Source organism: Rattus rattus, chromosome 11 (genome assembly GCF_011064425.1).
Source record: "Rattus rattus isolate New Zealand chromosome 11, Rrattus_CSIRO_v1, whole genome shotgun sequence".
Classification (NCBI taxonomy): domain Eukaryota; kingdom Metazoa; phylum Chordata; class Mammalia; order Rodentia; family Muridae; genus Rattus; species Rattus rattus.
The window spans coordinates 78,100,126-78,124,309 of record NC_046164.1 but is presented as its reverse complement, the minus strand read 5'-3'; the positions used below and the strand labels follow the sequence as shown (position 1 = coordinate 78,124,309).

The window sequence follows — 24,184 nt, the reverse complement described above, 5'->3', positions numbered from 1 at the left end:
AGAATATATAGGAGGTAGAAACACATTCTTCACTAAACGCTGCTGGAAAACAAACACCTATAAACAAAATATAAAAAGCATTTTCATCCCACACGGCATACCCAGGTATGGATGGAAGGCTTAACAAAAGACCTGTCATTACAAAGCTACCGGGAAAACTACAGGGGAATCTCCCAGTGTTGCTTTGATTTTCTTCAATTCTTAAAAAAAGATATGTTTTATTTATTATTATTAATTTCATGTATGTGTATCTGTGTGTGCCTGGTTCCTGCGTTTATGTGCAGCTCAGGAGTACAGGCCCCTGGGAAAGCCTGTGGAATTCCTTCGAACTGGATTTACAGCTAGCCACCTGTTAGCTGTCTGGTGTGGGTGCTGGAACTGAACTTGGCTCTTTGGTCCTAGTAGTAAGCACTTGACCTCGAAGTCAGCAGTTCTCAGCCTGTGTGTCGTCTCCATACATATCAGATATTTACATTACAATTCATAATCGTAGCAAAATTATACTTATGGAGTAGCAATGAAATAATTTTATCATTGGTGATCACCATAGCAGGAGGAACTATATTAAGGGGCCACAGCATTAAGAAGGTTGAAAATCACATCCCTCCAGCTCTGGATGTGTGTGTATGTGTCACCAAAACAGGGCACAAGCAAAATAGTCAGATGAGATAGAATCAAGCTAGTAAGCTTATACACAGCAAAAGAAGAAATCAACAAAATAGAAATATAAACCACAGAACAGGAGAAAAGACATTTTGAAACAGCTGTTCTGGTGAGGGGTTAGTATCCAAAACATCTGAGGGCCTCAAAAAACTATACAAGAAAGGAAATAGCTGGTTTTAAAAAATGGGCAAAGGAGCTGGGCCTCGAAGCCAGCCCTTAAAGTGTGAAACAGGAGGATTGTCACAAGTTTGAGACAGCTTTGGAAACATAGGCAGTTCCGGGTCACTTTAAGTGACATAAGATCCTGTCTCAAAATAAAACAAAACGTGACCAACACATACAGACAGGGAGAAACAACACACTCACCTGGAGTTTTCTCAGAGCCTTCAGGGGTCTCTGGATTTTGGGGCGTCTCTGTATCCTGGCTACTTTTACTTTTAGAGTCCTCTGTGGACTGGGTGGACACAGATGCCTCAGATGTCTTTGGAGTCCTCCTGTCAGAATCAGCCTTCTGCTGCTGTAACCACTCGTCCTTGTAGCCATTGCTGATAAGTTTGGAAAAGTTTGTGGGTGAACCAGTTTTTGGACCCGGCCTTAAAGAGAGACGTGTAAATGTGAAACCTGAGCTCGAAGATTGATTTTAAAAGGAAAAACAGAAGCAGCAGTCAGGAACTTATGAGAGAACACTGGTGCTGAACTCTGCCCCCCCCCAATCCCCTTCCCCCTCTCTCAGTCTCTCTGTGAATCTCCTGTCAGTCTCTTTCCCCATTTAAAACATAAAAATGGTCTCTGCACATCACTTATGCACAAGTGATACCATGCTTAGCCTAGTTTCCCAAACTTTTTTTTTTTTTACTTACTAACCCAAGAACACTGGTTTTACACATGGAAAACACCACCTTCCCCATACTAACAGTGCATGACTTAGGACAGAGGCTCCTGTTTCAGTGACTTCTTCCTCATTCTCCACTGTAAGAGTCTCCTGTCTCCTGTCATCTGTCACCTGCTTCAGCTCACAGATCATACCATGGTTGACACCAGAAAGTGGCAGGGCAGCAGTGTGAGCTTCCAGTCAGGCGGGTGCCAAGCACGCCCTGGTCCCCTCCCAAGCCACAGGTTTCGGACTTATGAATCATCTTAGTGAGGATTTTCCCAATGGCTCCCTCCCCATCTGTCACAATGTCGTTAATGTGATTGTTTTCCCCAGCTGGATGGGAAGCTGTTTGAAGACTCGGCCAGCAATTAATGACATTCTCCCAAACTAGACTTTGGCAAACAAGGCAATGCAGTAGCCTCCAGAATTTCTTTCTTCAGCTGAAAGACCAACAGGCGTCAACCTGCCTAGGGAAATCCCAGTTGAATGCAGATCCACTAAATGGAGACCCAGGTGCTCAGGCTCTGATGACAGTAAGTTTTGGGACTGAGTACGTGAGCAGGAACGGGTAGCCACAAACCGCAAGCCTACGCGGCAAAACAGGATACAGGAGACCAGACATGTGATCAAAGGGGCAAAATTGATGTTAAGGAAGAAACAGAAGTGCAACCAGGTTCTCGGGCCAGGCTGGGCAGGGCTCTGTGGGCAAGGCAGGTAGGTGCCGCCATTGGCAAAGCTGTCTCTGGATAGGACTGGGGCAGGTCAGTGGGTGCCACCAGTTCACAGCTGTCAGCTGGGTAAAGGACAGAAAATCAACACAAACCTCAGACAAACAGCATTCATTCTCGTAAGTCGGACACTTACATAGGAGGCAACAACAGCCTGCTCTTATCGGAGTCTTTGTTGCTGACCGGGGTCCCCTCTTTGCTTGAGTTCTTGGAATTGATAGCTGGCAGTTTCACCTGTGCGAAGAAATGCAGGTCTATGAGCTAGAGTAAAAGCAAGGTTTCCGAGAGCAGCAAATACACCATTTTTGGACTTTCAGTAGTGTTGTGGGCTGTTACGATAAAGTCAAATCAAATGATCGCTAATTCGGCCAACTGGCTTAGGAAAGGGACAGCGTTGCTGTGTTTAAATAAAGATGCCACCCGCTCAGGAGGGGGACAGTCAGTGAATGTTGGGGATACCAGATATCCTGAGGGATCTTGCTGGAGGAAGGGGTCAAGCAGCCCATAAACAATGGAAATGCCTGTACGGTGAGGCTTACTGGTGCCGTGGATTGCCCTGGTGCTGTTTGGATTTTGATGTTAACTCTGTTTCCTCAAGAGGGGCTGCCCTATGAGGAGTGGATCACATACTCAGGGAATTCCATGTGAACCTTCTCCCCATTTTAACTGGTCAATAAAGACAGCGGAAACTAACCAGTGGGCAAAGGATAAGGTGGGATTTCTGGGTCCCAGAAGAAAGAGGAGGAGAGGGGAGGGAGAGAGGGAGGGGAAGGGGAGAGGGAGAGGGGGAGGGGAGGGAAGAGGAAGAGAGGGGAGGGGGAGGGGAGAGGGAGAGGGAGAGGGAGAGGAGAGGGAGAGGAGAGGGAGAGGGAGGGAGAGGGAGAGGGAGAGGGAGAGGGAGAGGGAGGGGAGAGGGAGAGGGAGGGGGAGGGATTTGGACCAGGCTGTGGAGTGGATAGAAAGTAGCAGACATGTAACTCTCGGGGACTGATAGTTTGTAGCCTCTGTCAAGCTGCTGTGGAGGCTAAGGAGGATGGGGCAGGATAGTCTTTGCCCAGCCACTGAGTTTTCTGGCTAGTTTTAAAAAATAAAGGCTGTCCGGTGTTTTCCATCTGCAGTGACTCAGGTGGGCCGGAGAAAGGGCATTGACTGGGCAGAGGCTTGGCGAAGCTAGCCATGGGAGCTGGGTGAGACGGCCATTGCAGGTACCAGGCAATGAGCATGGGTGCATTTTTAAATTACAGGAAACATACAGGAGTTTTGTAACAATCACCAAGAACTGGAAACAAACAAACAAAATACCCACCAAGGAAGGAATGCATAAACAAACAGTATTTGCTCTACAAAACCTTACTCAAGGAGACAAAGGGACAGGGTTCTGACACAAGGTACCATATGGCGGAAGCGGGCTGAAGGGAAGGGTCTATGGTCACTCACTTCATGCCACTGACTTGATACCCTAGAAAGGAAAAAGCTCTGAAGACTTGTCCTGGTTCAGGTTTTGTTGCTGTGATCAACACCATGACCAAAAGCAACTTCATTTCATAATTCTCAGGTCACACTCCAATCCTGAGGGACAATGGGGCAGGAACTAAAAGCAGAGGCCACGGAGGAAGACTGCCTTCTGCTTTCTCCCTATGGCTTGCTGAGCCAGCATTCTTATACAGCCCAGGACCGCCCTTCCAGGGGTGTCACCATCCACCGTGGTTTGGGCTCTCCCACATCTGTCATTACTCAAGAGAATGTCCCACAACTTTGCCTACAGGCCAATCTGATGGAGGCATTTTCTTAATCGATGTCCCTTCTTTCACACACCCCTGGCTTGTATCAAGCTGACAAAAAAGGCCCAACAGGTAGGTACAAGACATAAAAGGGATCAGTGACGGCTAGAGATGGGAGTTACGAGGGTCTGGTGACAAAGGGGCTGAGACATCTTAGAGGTGACAGAACTTATCTGCACCTTAGCGTCTCTGGTGTTTACATGAAGTATGCATTTGTCAAAACGTGTAGCTCAGTACTGTATAACAAGTGAACCGTGTTCTGTATAAATGGCCTCATGTGGAAGATGACATCACCCTACAGAACGCTGACACATCTGTCCTAAGGACGGGTCAGCGTCTATATCGGGCTGAGTGACAGCCAGGACAGAAACAGAATATTCAATAGGTATCCCAGCCTCTCCTAGGGCAGAGAAGGCAGGTCTCTGAGAGGCAGGGAACCCGTGGCAGCAGGACAGACAGGACAGAGTGGCACACCAATGGCAAAGACAATAGCCAAGTGTTGAAATGATTTTCTCATTAAAGTCCTTATTCTGTCTGTGCCCAGTGGTTTTGCAAGACTTGAGAAGGGAGAAACTCCCCAATTTTGGCAGAATAGACACTCAGGGGAGCTTTGTAGCCAGTGGTGATGAGGGGTACTCTGTCCCTAGGGCAATTGGGGCCCTCCCTACTGTTTCCTCCCTACTGGAAACCCTGGTTAACAGCCAAGCCTTCCATTTAATGCTCAATGTTCAGCTGCACACAATCGGCCACGTATTATCAGGAAACGGGCCTGGTCCTTAGCAGGGTCCTTTAGGAGTGCTCATGGTAGCGACCCAAAGCCTGAGCCACAGACAGACACTGGGGCAGCATGAAGAGCAAACACTGCAGCCAAGTGGTATTCAGTTATGAAGTCCACAGATGAGCTAAAGCCATCTTCTCCCCCCTCCCCCAAGACTCTGAGAAACTAGGCCCAGTATGCTCAAGACACTCTGGTCTCCTCGCTGTTCAAATGACGATGGTGCCCACTCTCATTCTTAGACATAAAACCTCACTGCCATCTCCTCAGTCATAAATCCTCATGTGTCAAGTGCTAAAAGTACTAGCAGCAATGTAGAGCCCCCGGAGGTGTGGTGGACTTGACTATGTTCTCATGGGCCCTGCAAATACAGGCAGACAGATCCCAACCCTCTGGCCGTCCTGGCTGCTTTCTGGGATTCCCAGTTGCTCAGATAGGTCAAGTCTTCTGATAAGGCTTCCTTCCCCTTTCAGGTCAGTTAAGACTTCACAGACGAAGTACCACTGCGCACCTCTGTGCAGAAGAAAGTATTTCCTCTTTCCTTCCTTCATTATCATCAAGGAGCACTGTGGGTAATCTGGACTTAAATAAGGTAAAAATATCCAGAAGCGGGATATTGAGCACATATAAACGCATCTCTGCTCTACATGCTAAATATGAAGTGTTAGGTATTTTTCCCCAAGATGGCCATTAACTGGTTAGACATCTGATAATAAAAAGCAATCTTACGTATACAGCCACATACACAGGAAGAAAATAAAAGAAAACATGGCAGCTTGCCTCGTAGTAGCTCCAAACTTAGAACAGGGACCAGAGCCCAGAGCACAGAGCCCAGAGCACAGAGCACAGAGCCCAGAGCTTGGAGCATGGAGCACAGAGCAGGGAGCCTTCCTGAGACAGCAGCAGCCGCACCCCCTCAATCATGGAGTCACAAAAGCAGAGCAGATGTGGATGGTGGACGCCCACTGGCCATCCCAGTTACCTTTCTCTTCACATTTTCAAGCTCCTCAGCTTCTCTTTGCCAAATTGTTTTCCTGTCAAAGTCAAAGGGGCCTTGTCTGGACTCATAGCTGCCATTGGCCTGGTCGGGGTTGAACTCTTCATACACCATGTATTCTGGAATGGAGACCGCAGGGACTCTGCAAGGATGGACAGGTGGACAGGACAAGTTAAAGCCGGGCACCTGGCACCGTGTCACTCTCTCTCCTCTTCGTTTTATTCTGCTCAGCTCCCTCCCTCTGTCCTCTCCCTCCTTTTTCGTTTTCTCCCTCTCTTCTCTCCTGCCTCCCCCTCCCTCTCCCCCATCTATTCTCAGGCCTCTCGATTCAGCTTCCTCTGTCTCTTTGAAGACCGAAGTAGCCAAGTCCCTTCTCCTCCTGAGTAAACACATTAGACACTCTTCAAGCTTGAGATCCCCAGCACAACAGAAGAAATCATAGGGTGATCATGCTAACGTATGAACTCATAAAACAGATAAAGCATAATTACTTCTTGTAGCCTAGCACTTACCACTTTGTGACCTTTAAAGAGATAAGTACCCACCAAATGTTTACCATTGACCATGGTCGAAGTTGATAACATCCTGCTGCTGTAAGATGGCCAGTTAATGTGGGTACGCAAGCACGTGACTGGCCTTCCCACAATGCATAGGGAAGTGTCAGCTGCAAGGTCTCCTGTCCTTGCTTGCCTGCTCGTTTACATACTCTCTCTCTCTCTCTCTCTCTCTCTCTCTCTCTCTCTCTCTCTCTCTCTCTTCCTGATTCCCTTTCTTTTCTGAACTTAGCAGAAACTTTTCAAAAAACGAAACAAAACAAAACAAACAAAAACAGGGCCTCACTATGTAGCCCCGACTGGCCTAGAACTCAGGCTAGCTTTGAACTCAGCCTTAACCTCTCAAAGCTTCTCCTGCCTCTGCCTCTCTCATGCTGGGGTCGAAGCTGTGTACCGTAAGTCTGGACTATGAACTATTCGTTGTAAAAACATGGTAGCGGTTTAACATCTACTCTCTGCATATGCAAAAGCATTATGTGTTCTTTTTATTTTATGCGTTAAAAACAAAAAAACTAAGCCAACCTAAGTGGTGGCTACCTCTTATCCCAGCAGCACTTGGGAGACAGACGCAAAGATCGTGAGCTTGAGGTAGGCCTGGACCTCACATCCTGAGGCCCCAAAACAGTGTGGGATTTGTTTACAAGAAAAAACAACAGAGCATAAAATAAAATACAAAAAACAACCAAGACAAAAGATACCAGAATCCTGAAGGGAAAACAAGAAAAAGCCCACATTGTGCCTGGGGACAGTCAAAAGACACTGCCTAGCTGTGCTGGAAGGCAAATGTGTTGATCCAGTCTTTCAAGAAAAATAATGCAGAACAAAAGGCAAGTCTTTAAAAGGCAGAAAAGTAAATCCTAAAGTTATTTTTGATGTTTCCTCTCAAATCAAAAGAAGTATCTGGAGCGAGTTTGCATGGCCACAGGTAGCAACTGTTAGACATTGTATCAGGATAGGGGCCATGGCTCTGCCCATCTTTTGTGACCATTTTAGAGACTGAAAGGAATGTATGCTGAAGTACCTTTCCTCTACAGTGAGAAGGAAGCTTTGGGGCAGATAGCTCTGTGACAGGCAGACATGTGGCCCAGGGGACAAAGGCTAAAAGCCTAAGGCTACTGGCTAATAAGTGGCCAAAAGAACCTCATCCTGAGGGGACATTGCTCTGCGTCTCCTTGACTGGAGTTTCCTGTCAACTTGTTACAAAATAGCACGTGCTTTCTGGTAGCAGTAAATGTGTGTAACTTTCCAATTCAAACTGAGATTTTTTTGAATTGTTTTTATTACATTTTTATTTGCGTGTGCTCAGCCACGCACGCGCCACGGTGGGCATGCGAAGGTCAAAATACAAACTGAGGTGTCAGCGCTTGCCTTCTACAGTGTGGCGCCTTGGCAGCTAGGCTCAGCTTGTCAGACCTGTCAGGCTTGTCAGCGTGCAACTTTATCTGCTGAACCATTTTGCTGGCACTACTTATATACATAAGCATATATATTATATAGAGGGATATGTAGATAGAGACAGATAGACGGCTGTAGACATGTGATAGACAAAAACGTGGGAGACTCAGAGATACTCACTCTCGCTGGAGAGATGTTGGAGGCTTACTGTGGTGAATATACCAGTCTGGCAGGGAGTAGGCGACTGGGGAGCCTTGTCTGGTTCCAGGAGTAAAGTGCTTCAACAAATCTCCAGGAGAAAGGGACACAATTATGAGTGGTTGGTCCTTCTGCCCACAGGGCATGTGACATCACCAATGCTCCACACTGGGAGCTAATGCTATGTTCCCTAGGGTAGCCTGTACACGGGCCGAGAGCTAAGTGTTCTGCTTGGCACTCGGACGGAGATATCCCTCGTGCACCCTGGACCTCTCATGCCCTCTCCTCTTGTGGGTGCGAAGAACTCCTGGTCTGGAGCTGGCATCTGTGCCAGTTACCACTGACGCTCTCTTAAGGGCTCACCTCTCCACTTCTGAGGTCTCCAGGGGCTGTGCACCATGTTCCTCAGCCTCCAGCTACCCCTGGGCTCCTCTCCACCCTACAGCAGTCTGATCATCTTGGTCCACCACTGTGGGTCTGCCCCACTGCACTCCCCTACACACGGCTGTTTCCTAGAGAACTTGTCCCCTTCCCCCCAGGTTCCCAGATCAGAAGCCCCAGGTGGATGTATCAGTGCCTTTAGAGCTATACAGACAGGTACCCAGCACGGGCTCCTTCCCAGCTGGTTCCTCACTCCCTGATGCCTTTCTTCCTCTCATTCCTCCTCTTCCTCCTGCCTACCAGTATCCAAGAGCAGTGCTGGTAAGAACTAGTTTTGCCAGGTAATTCTGACAGCAAAATAGCCCATCAGCAGAAATGTAGCAGCAGAAAATGTACTGACTTAATCTTCTCTGTGAGAAATCTTTAACTTTCCTCTTGAAACTTTAAAGTCCTTCTGTTGTTAAGATTTTCAGACTTAGGGGGTAAGCTGAGAGCAAGGTGTAAGCTCCTCTCCACTCCTAGCCCAGGCTTGCCACACACGTCCACTCTTTTCTTCTCTCCCCACATCCCCCACTGGTAGCACCATCGTTGCGGGTCTCTGTTGAGCAGCCTGTCGCAGGCGCACTTTTCCCATCATCCTCTGTGCCTTAGCTGCTGCTCACAAAAGCTAGCCCTCCCAGGATGGCCGCATGGTGAAGACACTGTCACATGTCATAGATGTCCTCCATCAGGTTTTGCTGGTCTCTTAGAACCAAGAGGAAGGAGGTGATCTAAGAAAGGGCTGCCTTGGTCTTGCCCCTCTACGTCCCTGGCTGAGCCAATCAAGTAGTGTGGTCTAGGCTTGGAATGCTCAAGTGCAGACTTGGCCACTGTTTCACCTATGACGTTCAATGTAGGGACAGTGACAGCCAAAGGGAAGAAAGGAAAACTTCAGTCTCTCTCAGTACTAAGTACTCCAAAGCCTGGCTGAGACATCTGGGATGTGGTCCCTTGTCTCTCTGACCAGCCATTTCCATTAAACTCAGTATATCTTCCTTGTTACAAAAGCCGATTTTTTTTTTATCGAAGATTTACATACCTAACCTTAAGTAATGAACCCACATTTCTAAATCCAAAGCACATAGATACCACAGTATTACTGAATGTGGAGGATCCTAGAAACGGCACCCCCATTTCTGCTCACAAGACCACTCCGCGGACTGGGCTTACCAGGTCTGCCACCTTGCTTGGCCAGTTTCACGTACTCCGAGTCCGTTTCTTTTATCCAGTATCTCCGAGCACGGGGCAAATTCACACTTGGGGAGTCTCTCATGTCGCTGAGCCCTGGGATCTGGGATGCTGGTGGGGCACCCACAGGCTTCTCGGAACGCTTCACGGGTAGGTGGTAATACCAATCTAGACAGGAGGGAGGAGGCCAGCACACCGTTAGAGGGGTACAGGGAGACACCTGATCAGGAGGCCCTCTCCTGCACGCCGGTCTTATCTCTGTGCTTGTAACACTGTCAGGGCAGCACACGCCATGGAGCACACAAGCAAGAAAGGGATTCCCTGCCCTGGAGCATATGTGACAAATGAGGACACCACCAGAGTGACCTAGAAGATACTTTCCAGAGCCCCCGAAGTACATCAGGCACTGAGGCAAATAGAAAGAATACCACCTCTTCCCTGTCCTCCCGGTTCAGGTCTTCTCCCAAAGCCGAGGGCTTAGCCAATTCCATGGTTGTAGCATTTCTAGGAGCTATCAAAAACTCCTGCGTCTGTCTTCTTTCCTTCTTGCCCTCCTTCATTTTTCTTCTCCCTCCATCTTGTCCTCCGTAGCACAGAAAAAACACTTAGCTGTATGTCTAGTAATGTTAGGAGACACTCACACTTCAATAAATACCAAATAATTTCAACCGTTATGGTAAGCCAGATATTGACCAGGATTTGCTATCCTTCCCATATTCAAATGTTAATATTTTAACTCGGCCACAGACACACAGTCTGACCAAACTTGTTTGTCACTTTTACAAGAGCAGAAGGAAGTAGGCCAGGGTGTGGCCCTCGCTTGCCTAACAGCTGTGTTGGAAGCCAACACCTGTCTCCCACACCCTCCAGCTGCCAGACAACCCTGAGTCCCAGCTGCACAGGAGCACTGTGCTGGAGGCTACAGTGGGCAGTGGGAAGCAACAGAGGCCTAGATGTATCCTGAAAGGAGTATTCACCAGGCCAGAGCAATCGCTTGACGAGAGCCCGAGAGTCTGAAGATTCTCCTTGGGAAAGACTGGGGGGTCAGGGTGGTGGTGAATGTAGACTGTGACTTCTATCTTGAAGAAAGGACTAGGGGACAGATCCCAGGAAGCAAGGACAGGAGTGTGGACAGCTGGCTCTCCTGCTCTCCTTCCTCCCCACAGTGACATAAGCTCTCGGCAGAAAGAGAGAGGAGCTGGGCATGGCCAGGAGAAATGAAGACGCTCTCTAGACTTGGAGCTGATGGCATAGAGCGGGAGACTCTTCAGACTGACTTGGAACCATCCATAAACTCACTGAAGACAGAGCAGGAACTTCAGTCAAGGGGCAGAGGGATTAGCAGAGTCTCTCTCTCTCTCTCTCTCTCTCTCTCTCTCACACTCTCACACACACACACACACACACACACACACACACACACACGACATGCATACATGCATGCATACACAGAGGCAGGAGAACCTGGGCATACATACTGTAGGCACTTTAGGTAAAGTCTACATTAGAAATCAGCCACATGCCAAAATACAAAGACATCCATGGAAAAAGTTTGGAAGCAAAGTCTCAGAAGAAGTAAATTAAAACAAAAATAATACGAAAGTTGCAATTTCTGTGGCATGGATGCTGGCTGTGTTTCATAGCCCTTGCCTGACTGGTGACATTCAGAGCCACGGTACCTAGTCTTTTGTGGTAGGGTAGTGGCAAACTTTAGTGCCTTCTTGCTTGACTCAGCCACAGTGTCCAAGTATAGTCTCACAGGATGCGTATTATTATTCAAGTTGCTTTTGTGAAAGTATTTTTAATTATCACTTAAATCAGAGGTCTTAGAGTAAAGCAGATGATTCTTTGCAACAGAGTGAGAACCACTCCTCTGAGCCTTAAGAGAAAGGGAGGAAGGAATCCCGACTCCAGACGGACTTTGAACTTGATCTGCAAGCTGCATTCTCCCCCTGCTCTCCAACCTGTCCTGCAGATTCTGTACCTAACGGACCTCACAATTGGGCAAGCCGATGTGTAAAAGAGTCCTCTCTGCTTTTCCAGGTAGGTGGGTAGCTGACTCTGCTCACAGAGCCTGGGCAGAAGGAGCCAAACAACAAATAAACCGTCATAAACATAGAATCAAGTCACTGCTCTCTGAAGCCAAACGCTCAGATGCCCGTTTCTCCTTAGAACTAGAGCTAGGATTGCTGACTAAAAGTGCAGGATATTTCACCCGCAAGCTTCTATGTCTGAAGGATATTATTCGTCACTAGAACCAACATGATCTAGTTTTGAAAACTTGCACAAAGGATGTCGGAGCCATGAAAATCAGAATCCGGCAGCTGTTTGCAGGGCAGTCTCGGCTTCATGTTTCTTCTTTTACAGAAAAGCCTTTGGTTCTTGCTTTATTTTTTTCCCCCCTCTGGGCGTTGATTACTAATTAATCCACAGAGAACGGTGTATCTTCTGCCACCTCATTACTACAAGCTTTGGACAGGCACTGAACACACTGAGGCATTTGTTAATGTGCACGCAGGGATGACTCAGAAGTGGAGGGCCCTGAGCAGTAAGCACAAACCACTGGCATGTAGCACACACACATAGGCGGTTAAGGGGACACAGAGGTATCCCTTTAGCTCTTATCACGGCAGATGGTTTGTACCTGCGTGACACCGGATGAACCGCAGACTGACTGCTTTTCTCTCTCCAGCTTCCCTATTTGATGCTCTCATTTTCTGAATAGGGAAACAGAAGGCATAGCACACACACACACACACACACACACACACACACACACACACACACACACACACACGAGCACGAGTACAGCTTTAGGCTGTACGACGTAGAGAAAAGGACACTCTTGGCAGGCATACTCACTCCAAGGGCAACTTATTTTGAACTCAGCATGCCTCATTTTCCCGGTCTCTAAAATGGGGTGATGATTTTTGCTGGGGGATGGGTGTTAAGAAGTTAAATGCACTAGTGTACATAGGCTTTGCTGAACACTCCTGTCCATCGGCACGCTTCACAGGGATGGGATTATTTCCTCTGGACCCAGGAGAGTCTCAGGATAGTTACGGAGCCTGGGATAAGACCTGGGCAGGCCTCCTGAACTGCATCAACCCATCCCGATTCTCAGCTGGCTGTCACCAACAGTGGCATGGGGCTCGCGTGCATGGACTATGAGGAAAGGTTACGCTCTTTCCTTCTGTGCAGGTGACATGGCTCCAACTGGTGCCTCCCAGCTGAGCTGCAGACTCCTTTTTCTCCCTCTGTCCCCAGCCCTTCTCTGGACACGGAGGAAAAATAAAAGTGAGTGATGACAGCGTCAGGAAATGTCTTCCTTCCCTACTGGGTTCCAAAACTGATGTGCGCCGCGCAACCTATGAACCTTCTCTGGAGTCATCTTTCCCGGATCTAGATACTGCAAGCGGGAAATGTTTGTCTTGGTTGGGGCCTAAATTAGGAGCCAAAGTTAGGATGTCTGTGATATTCCTGACGGGTGCTGTCAAAAATGAGGCTTTTTCAGGCTACAGTCAGTGCCAAGACATGGGAGTTAGGAGAGTCAACTTGCTGCAAACCGAATTTCAATGGCCTCCCACCTTATGTAGCCTTGTATGCAAAGGTCCTGGCTTCAACCCCAGCAATGGAAACAGCAAAAGCAGAGGCACCTACCCTTCCAACTTTTACCACCCCCCCCCTCATCCGTCCTCACTCACCGCAGGGAGCGTAGCGATAAGAGGTGCTCTGCACCTCCTTGCTGGTATTCCTCATGGTCTGGTGCGGTGAGCAAGTCCGCGTCCGGAAGAGAAAGGTGCTGCTAAGCCCGGGTTCTCTGGGAGCCGCCGACAGACCGGCCCGATGGGAGCAGAGGCTGCAGGGGCAAAGTCAGCGCGCTCGTGGTTCCACCCGCCTCCAGCTGACACACCTGCAGACGCCTTACGCCCAGGAGCTGGCACGGCCACTGCGGTCACACGGCAGCACGGTGTCCACGCTGAACACCCAGGAGGAGCACATGCGACAGAATATACAGCAGAGCGCATTCAGTGAGTATACCACAGGGGATCTGGCAAGCGGGTAGACAGCACCCGGCACGTTAAGCGGGGTAAACAGCAAGGGCACGTGCACGCAGCGTAGACAGCGGGACTATATTAAGTGTACTATAAGTCATCACGGGTCGCAGGGTCTGGCAGGCACCGAGGTCACTGTGAGACTCCCGGCTCTCCAGATCTGGGATTTACAGCCCCTGTAGCTGAAGTTCGTAGCAAGAGAACTGGCTCCAAGACCGACTCGAAACTCTCAGAGAGACGCGGAAACACAGTAGCACGCGTCGCCTGGGCAACGGCCGGACAGCCAACCAGCGTGTGTGGCGCGTGTGCCCAGAGCCAATGGGAGCAGAGTGCAGACGTCTATCAACCGCCCTCTGCCCCCACCTTGCGAGGCGGGGCGGGGTATGAGAACAGAGCCTTGCCTAAATGCTCCCACAACAGAGACCCTTCCCTGAGGTCGCTACAAGGGCGGTAATAACTTCAATCAGACAAGAGTTAGATTTGTTTCTTCTTAAAAAAAGGAAAAAAGAAAAAGAGAAAGGAAAAACAAAAACAAAAACAAAAACAAAAACAAAAACAAAAACTGGGCAGGCTGACAAAGGCTAGTAATCCCAACACCTACGATGCCCAGGAAAGAGGAAGAGTTCATCTTGGACTTCATACTGAGTTCTAGAAATTGGCTTATGAGTTGGTTAACTGCATTAAAGAAACACTGATACATACGTGAGAAATTCAGAAAGTAGACAGTTCTGCTATCTGGATCAATACTCAAATTATCACCTAAAATACTTTTCATGTCTTGAGAAAAAAAGATTTATTTATTTATGTATAAGTACACTTAGCTGTCTTCAGACACACCAGAAGAGGCATCAGATCTCATTCCAGATGCTTGTGAGCCACCATGTGGTTGCTGGGAATTGAACTCAGGACCTCTGGAAGAGCAGTCAGTGCTCTTAACCGCTGAGCCATCTCTCCAGCCCGCTAAATTTTTCTTTAAAACTAAAGCCTTTTAGAAATGGTGGGTGTTTGACAATTTGAAATAATGGACCTGCTTCTGTTATCAAAGTAAAGCCTTAGAAATCGAGCATAAGGCAGAAAATGTACGACTAAGTGAGGAGTGCGCGTGCGTGCGTGCGTGCGTGCGTGCTCCATCCAGCTCTAACATACAACGATCTCAGAGATTCAGCTTGCCCAGGCACATAGCTATCAGAGCTATGTACAGAGCAGTATGTTTTCTCCACGGTCTGTAGGTCCTTAACTTATCCACACATGCAAGGGCTTCCTGGAAGTCACAACATCACCTGACCAGAGGGTCATGAGATCAAGAGAGTTTATTTTTAAAAATAGCTGATCACAGTAGCTGGAGCTTGGTGGCTGAAGCGTGTCTTTCTGAGTCTCGGCTCTGATAGATGACTGTGGCACACCACCAAGATGAACTCATAAGCTGAGTGATGACAGACGGTGCTAGTGCTTTAAAGTCAGCTTTGACCTTTGCTCTGTTACTGAGGGAAGGAGTTTGCAGATGCAGTATCAGAGAGACTCTAGGCACAAGCAGATTAAAACAACTCAACAGTAGAGTTTGTACGGAATGACTTCTCACTGTCTTCTAAGCTTCTTCCCATGTGCCCCTGCCACAGAATGCCTTCAGGCTTCAGAAGCATGGGCTATACCTTGTCGTGAAATCTCCAGATTGTACCCATGGTATCTAATTTTGCTGGTAGATAGATGTAGACATTTCCTGCTCATGGGCATTTTGAGAAAAGGGAAAAGTGTGTAAGTGCATATTCCAAAGTCCCAAAGCCTTCTGGCACTCCTTCCTGCCTGCCGGGTCTCTGCTGGGGGCTCACCCTCGCTGATGTGGGTGAGGATTTTGCAGCTCTCCAGTTCCTTGGTACTAACTAGTGCCCTCCTAGGGAGCTAAAAGGCCTAAATGCAAGCCACTTTCCCGCCCTTGGCTCCTGCTATGGGCTCCAGCTCTCCCCTCTGATCAGGCAATGGGCAGGTATGGCCCATTTTCACAACGGGAGATGGTTTATTTCTATCACTCTCTGCTCAGCGATCATTGGACAACTTTAAAGGTCAAACTCTTTCTTTTGACATATATTTGTGTCACATAACAGTTTTGGTTGTCAGCCATGTCAGAAAAACAAGAGCATCTTTGTCTGTAGGCATCCAGAGAAACCCACTTTCTGCAGTGCCCTGCAGGGTGCGTTGAAGTCTTTCTGCTTAGATCAAGACTGTTAACAAGGAAAGTCGGACATTATAATATATTTCTACATTTTGAGGTAGGACCGATGAACATTTTATACATGTTTAATTAAATATAGCATTCAACATGTGTGTACACTGTGAAATGATTGCCCCAACCGAACTAATTACCATGCCCATAGTCTCACACTTGTCCATGTCTGTGGTGGGAGAGGAACACTTACCTTTACCGTCTTGACAGATTTCAGGGTTAGCTCTATCATGGTGCCGCATGCTGGCTCCCCGTGGTCCACATCTTAGCATCGAGATGTTTGGCAGGCTCTCCGAATTTCTTGTTGCTCTCACCCCTTCAGCCAGCCACCGGTAACTACCATTTTGCTGCTTCCGTAAATATGAGGTTTTGCATTCCACATGCAAAGCCACAGAGTAGGCTCTGTGTCTGACTCATTCCACTTAGAAAATTGTCCGCTGGGTTTATTTATATTGTCACATATGACTTGATTTCCTACTTTCTATGGCTGTCTATTTATAAGCCTCTCTCTCTCTCTCTCTCTCTCTCTCTCTCTCTCTCTCTCTCTCTGTTCTTTTGTAGCTACATGCTGTGATTTTTTTCTCACCTTCTTTTTATGTGTGCTAACTGTGAAGTACACATAAAACACCACAGTTAAAATGGCCTGCTTTAAAGAGATAATTTCAATAGCCCGCAGAACCGCACTTTCATTTTCCCAGACCTCTTTTTTTTAATATTAATATTAAATATTTTGTTTCTTTTTTATAACAAGATGTGGCGGTTATGGTCTTTTTATCTTCTACCACGTGTACTCCAGTTACATTGACTGTCTGCCACCCTTCTAGTGTTACCGTAGGAAGTTTGATTACAAGTGAGTTTTCTGCTTGCATGCTGGTACTTAACTCACTGTAATTCAAACGTGAATAGTCACCTGTGCTTCTTCTAAGGTCATTCTTCCACGTCACCACCAGTGCCGATGACCCCCCTCTGCACTGTTTCTGACAACCTATTTATCTCACTTATCTCCTTTCTAATCTTTAAATTTCACGCATGCATTCGTATTTTACCTACATGTCTGTACCACATACATGTTCTAGCCCACAGAAGCTAGAACAGTGATTCTCAACCTTCACAATGCTGCAACCATTTAATACAGTTCCTCACGTGGTAGTGACCACCCCCAAACCACAAAATTATTTTTGTTGCTACTTCATAACTGTAACATTGCTATGGCAATGAATCGTAATGCGAATATGTGATATGCAGGATATCTGATATCACATATCCAATGGGTTGAGACCCACAGGTTGAGAATTATTGGGCTAGAAGGAGGTGTTGGGTTCCCTGGAGTTGGGATTACAGCGCCTAGCCAACATATGAGTGCTGGGAACCGAACCCAGGCATTTTTACAGGAGCAGCAGGTGTTCTTAACCGCAAGACATCTCTCCAGCCCCCACCTCAGGTATTTTGGAGGGACAAATTCTCCAGCTTTGTTTTCTTTCAAGATTCTGAGCCCAGCATTTCCCCCTCTCCAGTTATTGTTGAAAGTCTGTGGTACGTGACAGTAATTTTTATTGCTTTTCTTTTTATGTCTTTTGATATTTGGTTGCCATATCTCTAGGTTGTATTTTGAGGGTTAATGTTACTTGACGTTGAAGTATCACAACCTAAATGTCACAATGACTGCCAAGATACAGGACATTAGCAATCGGTATTTATTTAAATAATCTGTCTGTCTCCCTTTTCTCCTTTGGGGCTCTCATTGTGCATGGATTCATGTTTATATTGTTATATAAGTTTTATTTACTTCATTCTTTTAGCACCTCCCACTGATTCATTTCAAATGGACTGTCCCTTTTCTTCTTACCTATTTTTTAGTTTTAATTTTCCTTTTATTTTTAAGATTTATTTATTTATTATGTACAGTGTTATGCCTGCATATATGCCTGTGCACCAGAAGAGGGCGCCAAAGATCCCACTACAGATGGTTGTGAGCCTCTGTGTAGTTGCTGGGAATTGAACTCAGGACCTGTGGAAGAGCAGTCGGTGCTCCTAACCGCTGAGCCGTCTCTCCAGCCCGGGTTTTAATTTTCATTCATTGTTAGTGTGAATGAGTGTGAGTCCACATGTCTCACGGTGTGTGTAGAGAACAGAGGACAATTTTCAGAAGTCGACTTTCTCTTTCCGCCCCGTGAGGCTTCCACGATCCACCCACTGAGACATTTGGTTAGGCCTCAAGTGGAATATCTGTGACTCCCTGTTGCTTTCTTCATACGTCTGAAATCTGTGGCTGAGTCTCTCCATGGGGAAACTTCAGGCCATAAGTGTAAGTTTGCATCAAGGCTTTCTGGTCACTTGGCGTTATACCTATTTTATTCAATCTCTTCTTGCTTTGCCTGTGTTGTTTTTCTGATTTTTGTCTCATTGTCTGTGTTCTCTGCCATTTCACTGTCTCTTTAAATTCATCATTTGTATGTCTTTTTAATCAGGCAATTTGTAGATCTTGATTTCTTTGAGGTCGTTTACTTGAACATTTTTTTTTTTTTTTTTGGACAAGATCATGTTTGCCTGGTTCTTTGTCACTCAGGTGACAAGGTGTTCGTGCCTCTGAGGTCGCAATCACTTTCCCAGTCTTTACAGACTGATTTTAGCCAGTAAAGGCTCCACCCAGTCGTGTCTTTAGCTGATAGAAATGCATGGAAAGCAAGTTTTAACCAAACAACTCAACAGTTGCTGGGTCTCCAGTTGCAAAGTTTGTTGCTAGAGGCTAAGGTATGCGCTGCACCTAGGTGGGTTCGAATGCTTCCAGAGCATTGACCAATGGAATTGGCAGTGTGGTGAATCAAGTTCAAGGTCCACAGTAGTGTCTTCAGGTACAGATATATTATCTGGTACATGAGCAGATACAGGTCCTGCAGGGTCTAGAGGGAGGTCCCTGAATAGCCTCTGCTGTGACTTAGGCACAAGTGAGAAAGACTGGAAACCAAGTCAAAAGGCCGCTTTGGAGCCTACATTGAAGACTAAAGTCAGCAGACCTGCCTCTAGGGATAAGACCAGGTTCCTGGGTAGGTATGACAACTGCTCTTGGACCTCAGCTCACAGACTGAAGTAGAGTGGCAGGCATGTGTCAGGATCTTCCATGGGATCAAGATCAGTGGGACTTTCTCTTGGGAGATAGATGGCCATTCTCTTGCTGTCTATCTGGTTAGACCAGATCATGGCTAAAGCATCCTAGAACTGTGCTACAGAGACGACTCAAGATATGCTGTTGGGTGGTCGACATGCCTGCTTGGGCTAATAGGATGCATGTGTCTCTCCTACAATCCCTGTGCTGTCAGGATTATCAGGATCGTTTCCAGACTCTGCCTTGGGGGAGAAGCTCTTATTTGGTCCCAGATGACTTTTGTGTTCACAGGTGGAACTGAGGACAGTGCATGGGCAATCAGTTCTAAAGTGGAAAGAATTGTTTCTGGATCTTTCGCTGGGGCCACGGTAATTCTGCCACTGGGCAGAATTAGTCTTCCCTCTCACATTGTCCCTCTTCAGTATCTCAAAACTTCCCACCCAGATCCTAAAGCTAGTACGGAAGCACCATTATCCACAATGTCCACCAAAGCTATGGACTTTAGAGATATAGAAGAACAGGGGACCTCTTCTCAAGTCACCTTGATGACATGGGTCCAAAATTTTTAAATTTTAAAATAGATATAACCAGAGGCCATTGAGTGTTGAGTCAAATAATTGTTGCCCTAGAGTTTCAGGGTCCAAAGAAGCCAGGCCACTCTGCCATGTGCAATTCTGTCTCTAGATGTGCAACCAAAGAGCACTCTGGTGTACATGCAGAAAAAGGCAGTAAACACAGTTCGTATCACCGAAAACAAATTAAGATTACATCTATGGGAGAATGAACAGATGAAGCGCTGTATAATAAAATACTATAGAGCGAGTGAAATGACTGAACTGGGTTAATATATCTCAGGACATATGAAATTAAAACAAAGCGTAGTAGAGTGTCTTTTATTAATATATTAATGTAAGTATTAAAAATATAACATTACTTTGGACACAAAAAATATAGAAAGACTATTAAAATTTTCAAGTTACTTATCTACAGAGGAAACGAGAGGAGTGAGACTGGGGGATTTGGGTCTTCCAAACTCAATGCCCAATCTCTGCGTGTTGAAAGGGACACAACAAAGCAGCCAGAGATTCTGTAGCAAAGGGGTGGGTGCACAGAGGATCTTCACATTGTTCCTTAGGTTTGAAATCTGGCACGGTCAGACACGGGAAGCAGAGAAACACTCGGGCAGGCTTATGTGTGCATAGCCCCTGCATGGGTGTGGCGACCAGTTGGCCATTGTGAGGCGTCACCAAGAGTGATGCTATAGTGACTCGATGGACGTTTCAGACTTCGCTCACTCCCAGCTCGGATCTTGGAGCAGACGTCTCTGTAAGAAGATATATATTAAAACCCACGCGTATGGCTTTCTGCTCTTCATAAAGTCGGGATGAGAAAACGAATGGCGTTCTCCGATCTGTGAGCTCTCTGTAACTTGTGGGAAGAGACGAGTGAAAGACCAAAGCAGAGGAAGGATGAGCAGCAGGATTGTTCTGAAGAATCCGGCAGTACCTCAGGGCGAGAGCTCCCGAACATGAACTTGTGTCACTTTGCAGAATGATTTCCTTTTGATCTTGGAGACAGGCCCTCAGACCATAGGCCAGGATGACCTTAAGTTAGGGCAATTCTCAGACTAATTCTGGGATCACGCCAGCATCCCCTGCTGAGATCTGATGCCAATTGTGTACACTGGTGGCCTAGCTACCTGTGAAATGACCCAACAAATGTTCTTCCTTCTTGGAGAAAATCATTTCCAGTTTCCTCTGAAGCTTCCAACCACAGTACTTCCTGTGGTACACCGGCCATTTGCTCTGTTGAACACTGAGTAATCACTGTGGACAAGGGGAAAAGATTAAGACAGAGAAGCCATGTTTTTTGGAAGAATGGACCTTGACAGTGGTAACAAACCATACAGAGGACATGCTTTGTGGCCACGGCCTCAGCCAGGCAGCGGCCTATCCAGAGCTTGGTCAGCCTCTGCACACTAAGCCAGCGAGGTGTTTACTGAACCCTTGGCTGAGAATGAAGAACCCAGGGGTTGACGTACATTCTGAGCTAACAATGGTACGTCCTCTGGTAAGAACACACTTCCCATAAGGAAAGGGGAGCCCAGTCTGGTGGGTGAACCAAGTCTGCTGCCCCTATCGGGAGGAGAGGAGGGCGAAAATACTGTAATAGCCACCATTAGAAACAGAGAGAACACCTGCACAGGAGGAATGCTGCCTGCTATAGAAACAGACTGTTGCTGGGTGACCTTATTTGAGAAGAGGAGCCTCGAACATCACAGTAATGGTGCAGGCTTGCCCTAAGTGGCAAGATCCCACAGGCTACGTGAAGGCATAGAAAGATTTTCACAAAGCGGAACCCGAGAGCCAATTTTTCTAGCTTAAAAAAAAAAATAGGAAAAAAAATTGGAAAATACGTTAGTGCAGTAATTTTAATTTAATTCAGCTCACCAGAGCTGTGATTAACGCCTAAACAACACCCTCTAGAGAGTAAAGCCTCCTTCGATCTGTGGTTTCAAGAAATGCTACCTCGGAGGGAAAGGGAGGAGGAACTCTCCTCTTAGTTGCGGTTAGCACTGTCTGAGATCTGCCACTGAGCCCTGGTTGTTGCTCAGCATGATCAAGTAGAGGCTGCTTAGGTTCTGTATCCAGGGAATTTAAGTTTCTCTTTGTGAGCCGTGGTTCACAAAGCCCAGTTGACGTCATACTTGTGTAGGTGGCTTGGTGAGAGACTCACTTCCGACACCCTTTGGCCAACTAACTTGCCATGTAAGTAATCTGTTTACCGACTGTTGAACATACTACTAAAGAAGTAAATTTTAAAGAAAGGAGGGTGTTGACATGTAGATTACATCACTTCCGGATGAGGTCACCCTCTTAGAGCTTCTTTAGAACCCTGCCTTTTGGTCGATGGAGTCTACTTCAGAGACAAGACGAAAAGCTGAGAGTCACATTGCGGAATGATGTGACAGGCTGGGACAGGTATCATTGGTCTTTCTGAAATTCTGACACAGGACTTCTCCTGTAGCATCTATTTGCCACCTACAAGTAGCAAGTAATCCATCACCATCTGGTTTATCTAACTCTTAAGGATCCATTTTTAACCTGGAAACCTGGACTACTCAAACGGCTTTAGCATCCTTTTTTTCCTTCACAATTTTTTTCTTAAGGTTGAATATGGGAACTTGGGGTATAGCCCAGTGGTAAGCTACCTGCTACTCATAGGAATGGTAAGCCACAACCACAGGTAACAGTGTGATGGTTTGCAAACATAGTGCTGAGAGAGGCTAGACAGATGGAGTGGGGTATAGCCGAGTGGTAAGCTACTTGCTACTCATAGGAATGGTAAGCCACAACCACAGGTAACAGTGTGATGGTTTGCAAACATAGTGCTGAGAGAGGCTAGACAGATGGAGCGATCCACATATGCCCATTCACAGAAGTACAGAACTAGACACACCTCAGGAGCAGGGACAGAGCTCAGACAAGAGACACTTTGAGAGTAGAAGTTGTGAACCCAAGAGGGCTTGTTGATATATTTTCTGGATTTGTCTCTTGGGTCACAGTAAAAAAGCCAGAAGCTGGGAGACTAAAAATGACAATTGCTTTTTCTCTCAGTTTGGGAAACAAGGAAGCTCAAAGTCAAGGTTTTAGCCGACTATGGCTCTGGTGGAGACTGTCATAAAAACAGTGAGTGACCTTCTCACCCTGTCCGGATGGCACATGGACGGCAGCCTGGCCTCCTCCACTCATATAAGGATACCAATCTTATCATTTACGGACAAGTCTGGTGAACTCAGTTAACGTCGGTCATTTGTCATTTAGTAAATTTATCAATTTTTGACTTCTAGAAAAACTTGGCTTGCTTACAAGCATTTAAAGGCCGTAAATAAGAGTCCAGGAGCATCACAGCCACATGTGTGTGGAGGGATGTAAATTTATCTGCACATATACCATGATGAAAGTTACTCTCTGTCAGTTTCCACGATCACAGACCAGAAATAAGCCCTAGGAATTAATCTACAGCAGCCAGGCATGAGACAAATCAAGTTTGCTGTCTTGGGTGCACTGACTAAAGTTCAAGTTAAAAGTTAACAGCAATGGATTACATTGTTAAATTCTTACTGTTCTTCGTCATTTGTAGGTTAACTGGATCATGGAAGATTATCCTAAGTACAGTGTTTGCATCAACTTTTCTTCTTGTTGGTAAGCCTTAGCAGGAACGGTCCTTAAACTGATTCGCACACTATGTGGTAAGAAAGAGCTCAGGGGACACATGTTGGAGCATGTTGGTCACATTGGAAGTCACCTACACAATCTGCAAGCTTCTTTCCCGTTTCGTGTTGCACTTTTTTTTTTTTTTTCCAGAGCTGAGGACCGAACCCAGGGCCTTGCGCTTCCTAGGCAAGCGCTCTACCACTGAGCTAAATCCCCAACCCCTCGTGTCGCACTTTAATAGTAACATAAGCTCTTCTTAGGTGACTTGGGAGATTATCTTTCTGTAAGTATTTCAGTTTATTTTTTAAATTTAAAATAGATTTTTAATAGCTTCTGATTATAGTTTCCCCTGAGGTTCCTCTGAGATCCTCCCCACTTCAAACTCCATGTCCTATCTATCTTAGTTAGAAAAAAGTAAGGATAAGATAAAGAGTAATAATAATAAAGAATAAAAATAAAATAAAATGAGTCAGAAAAGACAAAATAAACAAAAGCATGAGAAACATAGATGCCAAGACACACGTGTTTATACACAGGAATCCCATAAAAATCATAAAACTGGAAGTCATAATATATATGCAAAGGAACACAGAAGTTGCGCAGACATTAATCCCTAATATGGGTAGTCAGGCAGTGATAGCACACGTCTTTAATACCACCACTAGGGAGTCAGAGTCAGGCAGATCTCTGTGAGTTCAAGGCCAGCCTGGTCTACAGAGTGAGTTGCAGGAGACCCAGGGATACACAGAAAAACTCTATCTGGAAAAACCAAAACACACAAAAAACAAACAAGTGACTCTGAGGGCCCCTGTTGCCAAGACCCACAACCTGAGTTTGGTCTCTGGACTCACAAAGTGGAAGGAGGAAGTGACTCCATTAAATTGTCTTCTGACTTCTATATACATGCCTTGGCATATGCACACTCACCCTTCAACATATATAGAAGATAGATAGATGGGGGTTGGGGATTTAGCTCAGTGGTAGAGCGCTTGCCTAGCAAGCGCAAGGCCCTGGGTTT

At 46.5% G+C, this 24,184-nt stretch overlaps 2 protein-coding genes across 3 annotated transcripts in view; one reads left to right on the top strand and one right to left on the bottom strand.

Moving 5' to 3' along the window:
• Nucleotides 1-562: 562 nt before the first annotated feature.
• Nucleotides 563-13,428, bottom strand: C11H7orf57 (chromosome 11 C7orf57 homolog). The gene is made up of 6 exons (XM_032916839.1): nucleotides 13,278-13,428; nucleotides 9,556-9,741; nucleotides 7,948-8,056; nucleotides 5,804-5,960; nucleotides 2,402-2,499; nucleotides 563-1,256 (listed from the first exon to the last, which is right to left on the bottom strand). The coding sequence occupies exons 1-6, from the start codon at nucleotides 13,330-13,332 to the stop codon at nucleotides 806-808; spliced, it is 1,056 nt and encodes a 351-aa protein (XP_032772730.1). The 5' UTR covers nucleotides 13,333-13,428; the 3' UTR covers nucleotides 563-805.
• Nucleotides 13,429-13,529: 101 nt separating this feature from the next.
• The window catches only part of Sun3 (Sad1 and UNC84 domain containing 3), a 33,015-nt gene continuing 22,360 nt past the window's right edge, over nucleotides 13,530-24,184 (top strand). The window contains exons 1-2 of one of the 2 annotated variants that reach the window (XM_032916838.1): nucleotides 13,538-13,604; nucleotides 23,093-23,154. Coding sequence is in view for 1 of the 2 variants with exons in the window: in XM_032916837.1 (XP_032772728.1) it covers nucleotides 13,574-13,604 (31 nt within the window). In the remaining variant the exon portion in view is untranslated. Of the gene's footprint in view, nucleotides 13,605-23,092; nucleotides 23,155-24,184 lie in introns of both variants that reach the window. The other variant, XM_032916837.1, reaches the window with a different exon arrangement.

What these genes read in the sequence shown, in the direction of transcription:
- C11H7orf57 (XM_032916839.1), bottom strand. Translation starts at nt 13,332, where the DNA reads ATGAGGAATACCAGCAAGGAGGTGCAGAGCACCTCTTATCGCTACGCT. An exon ending in CAAGCAAGGTGGCAGACCTG is followed by an intron (nt 8,057 to 9,555) that starts GTAAGCCCAGTC and finishes TTTCTCCTGGAG; the next exon opens with ATTTGTTGAAGCACTTTACT. An exon ending in AGGCTGTTGTTGCCTCCTAT is followed by an intron (nt 1,257 to 2,401) that starts GTAAGTGTCCGA and finishes TCTCTCTTTAAG; the next exon opens with GCCGGGTCCAAAAACTGGTT.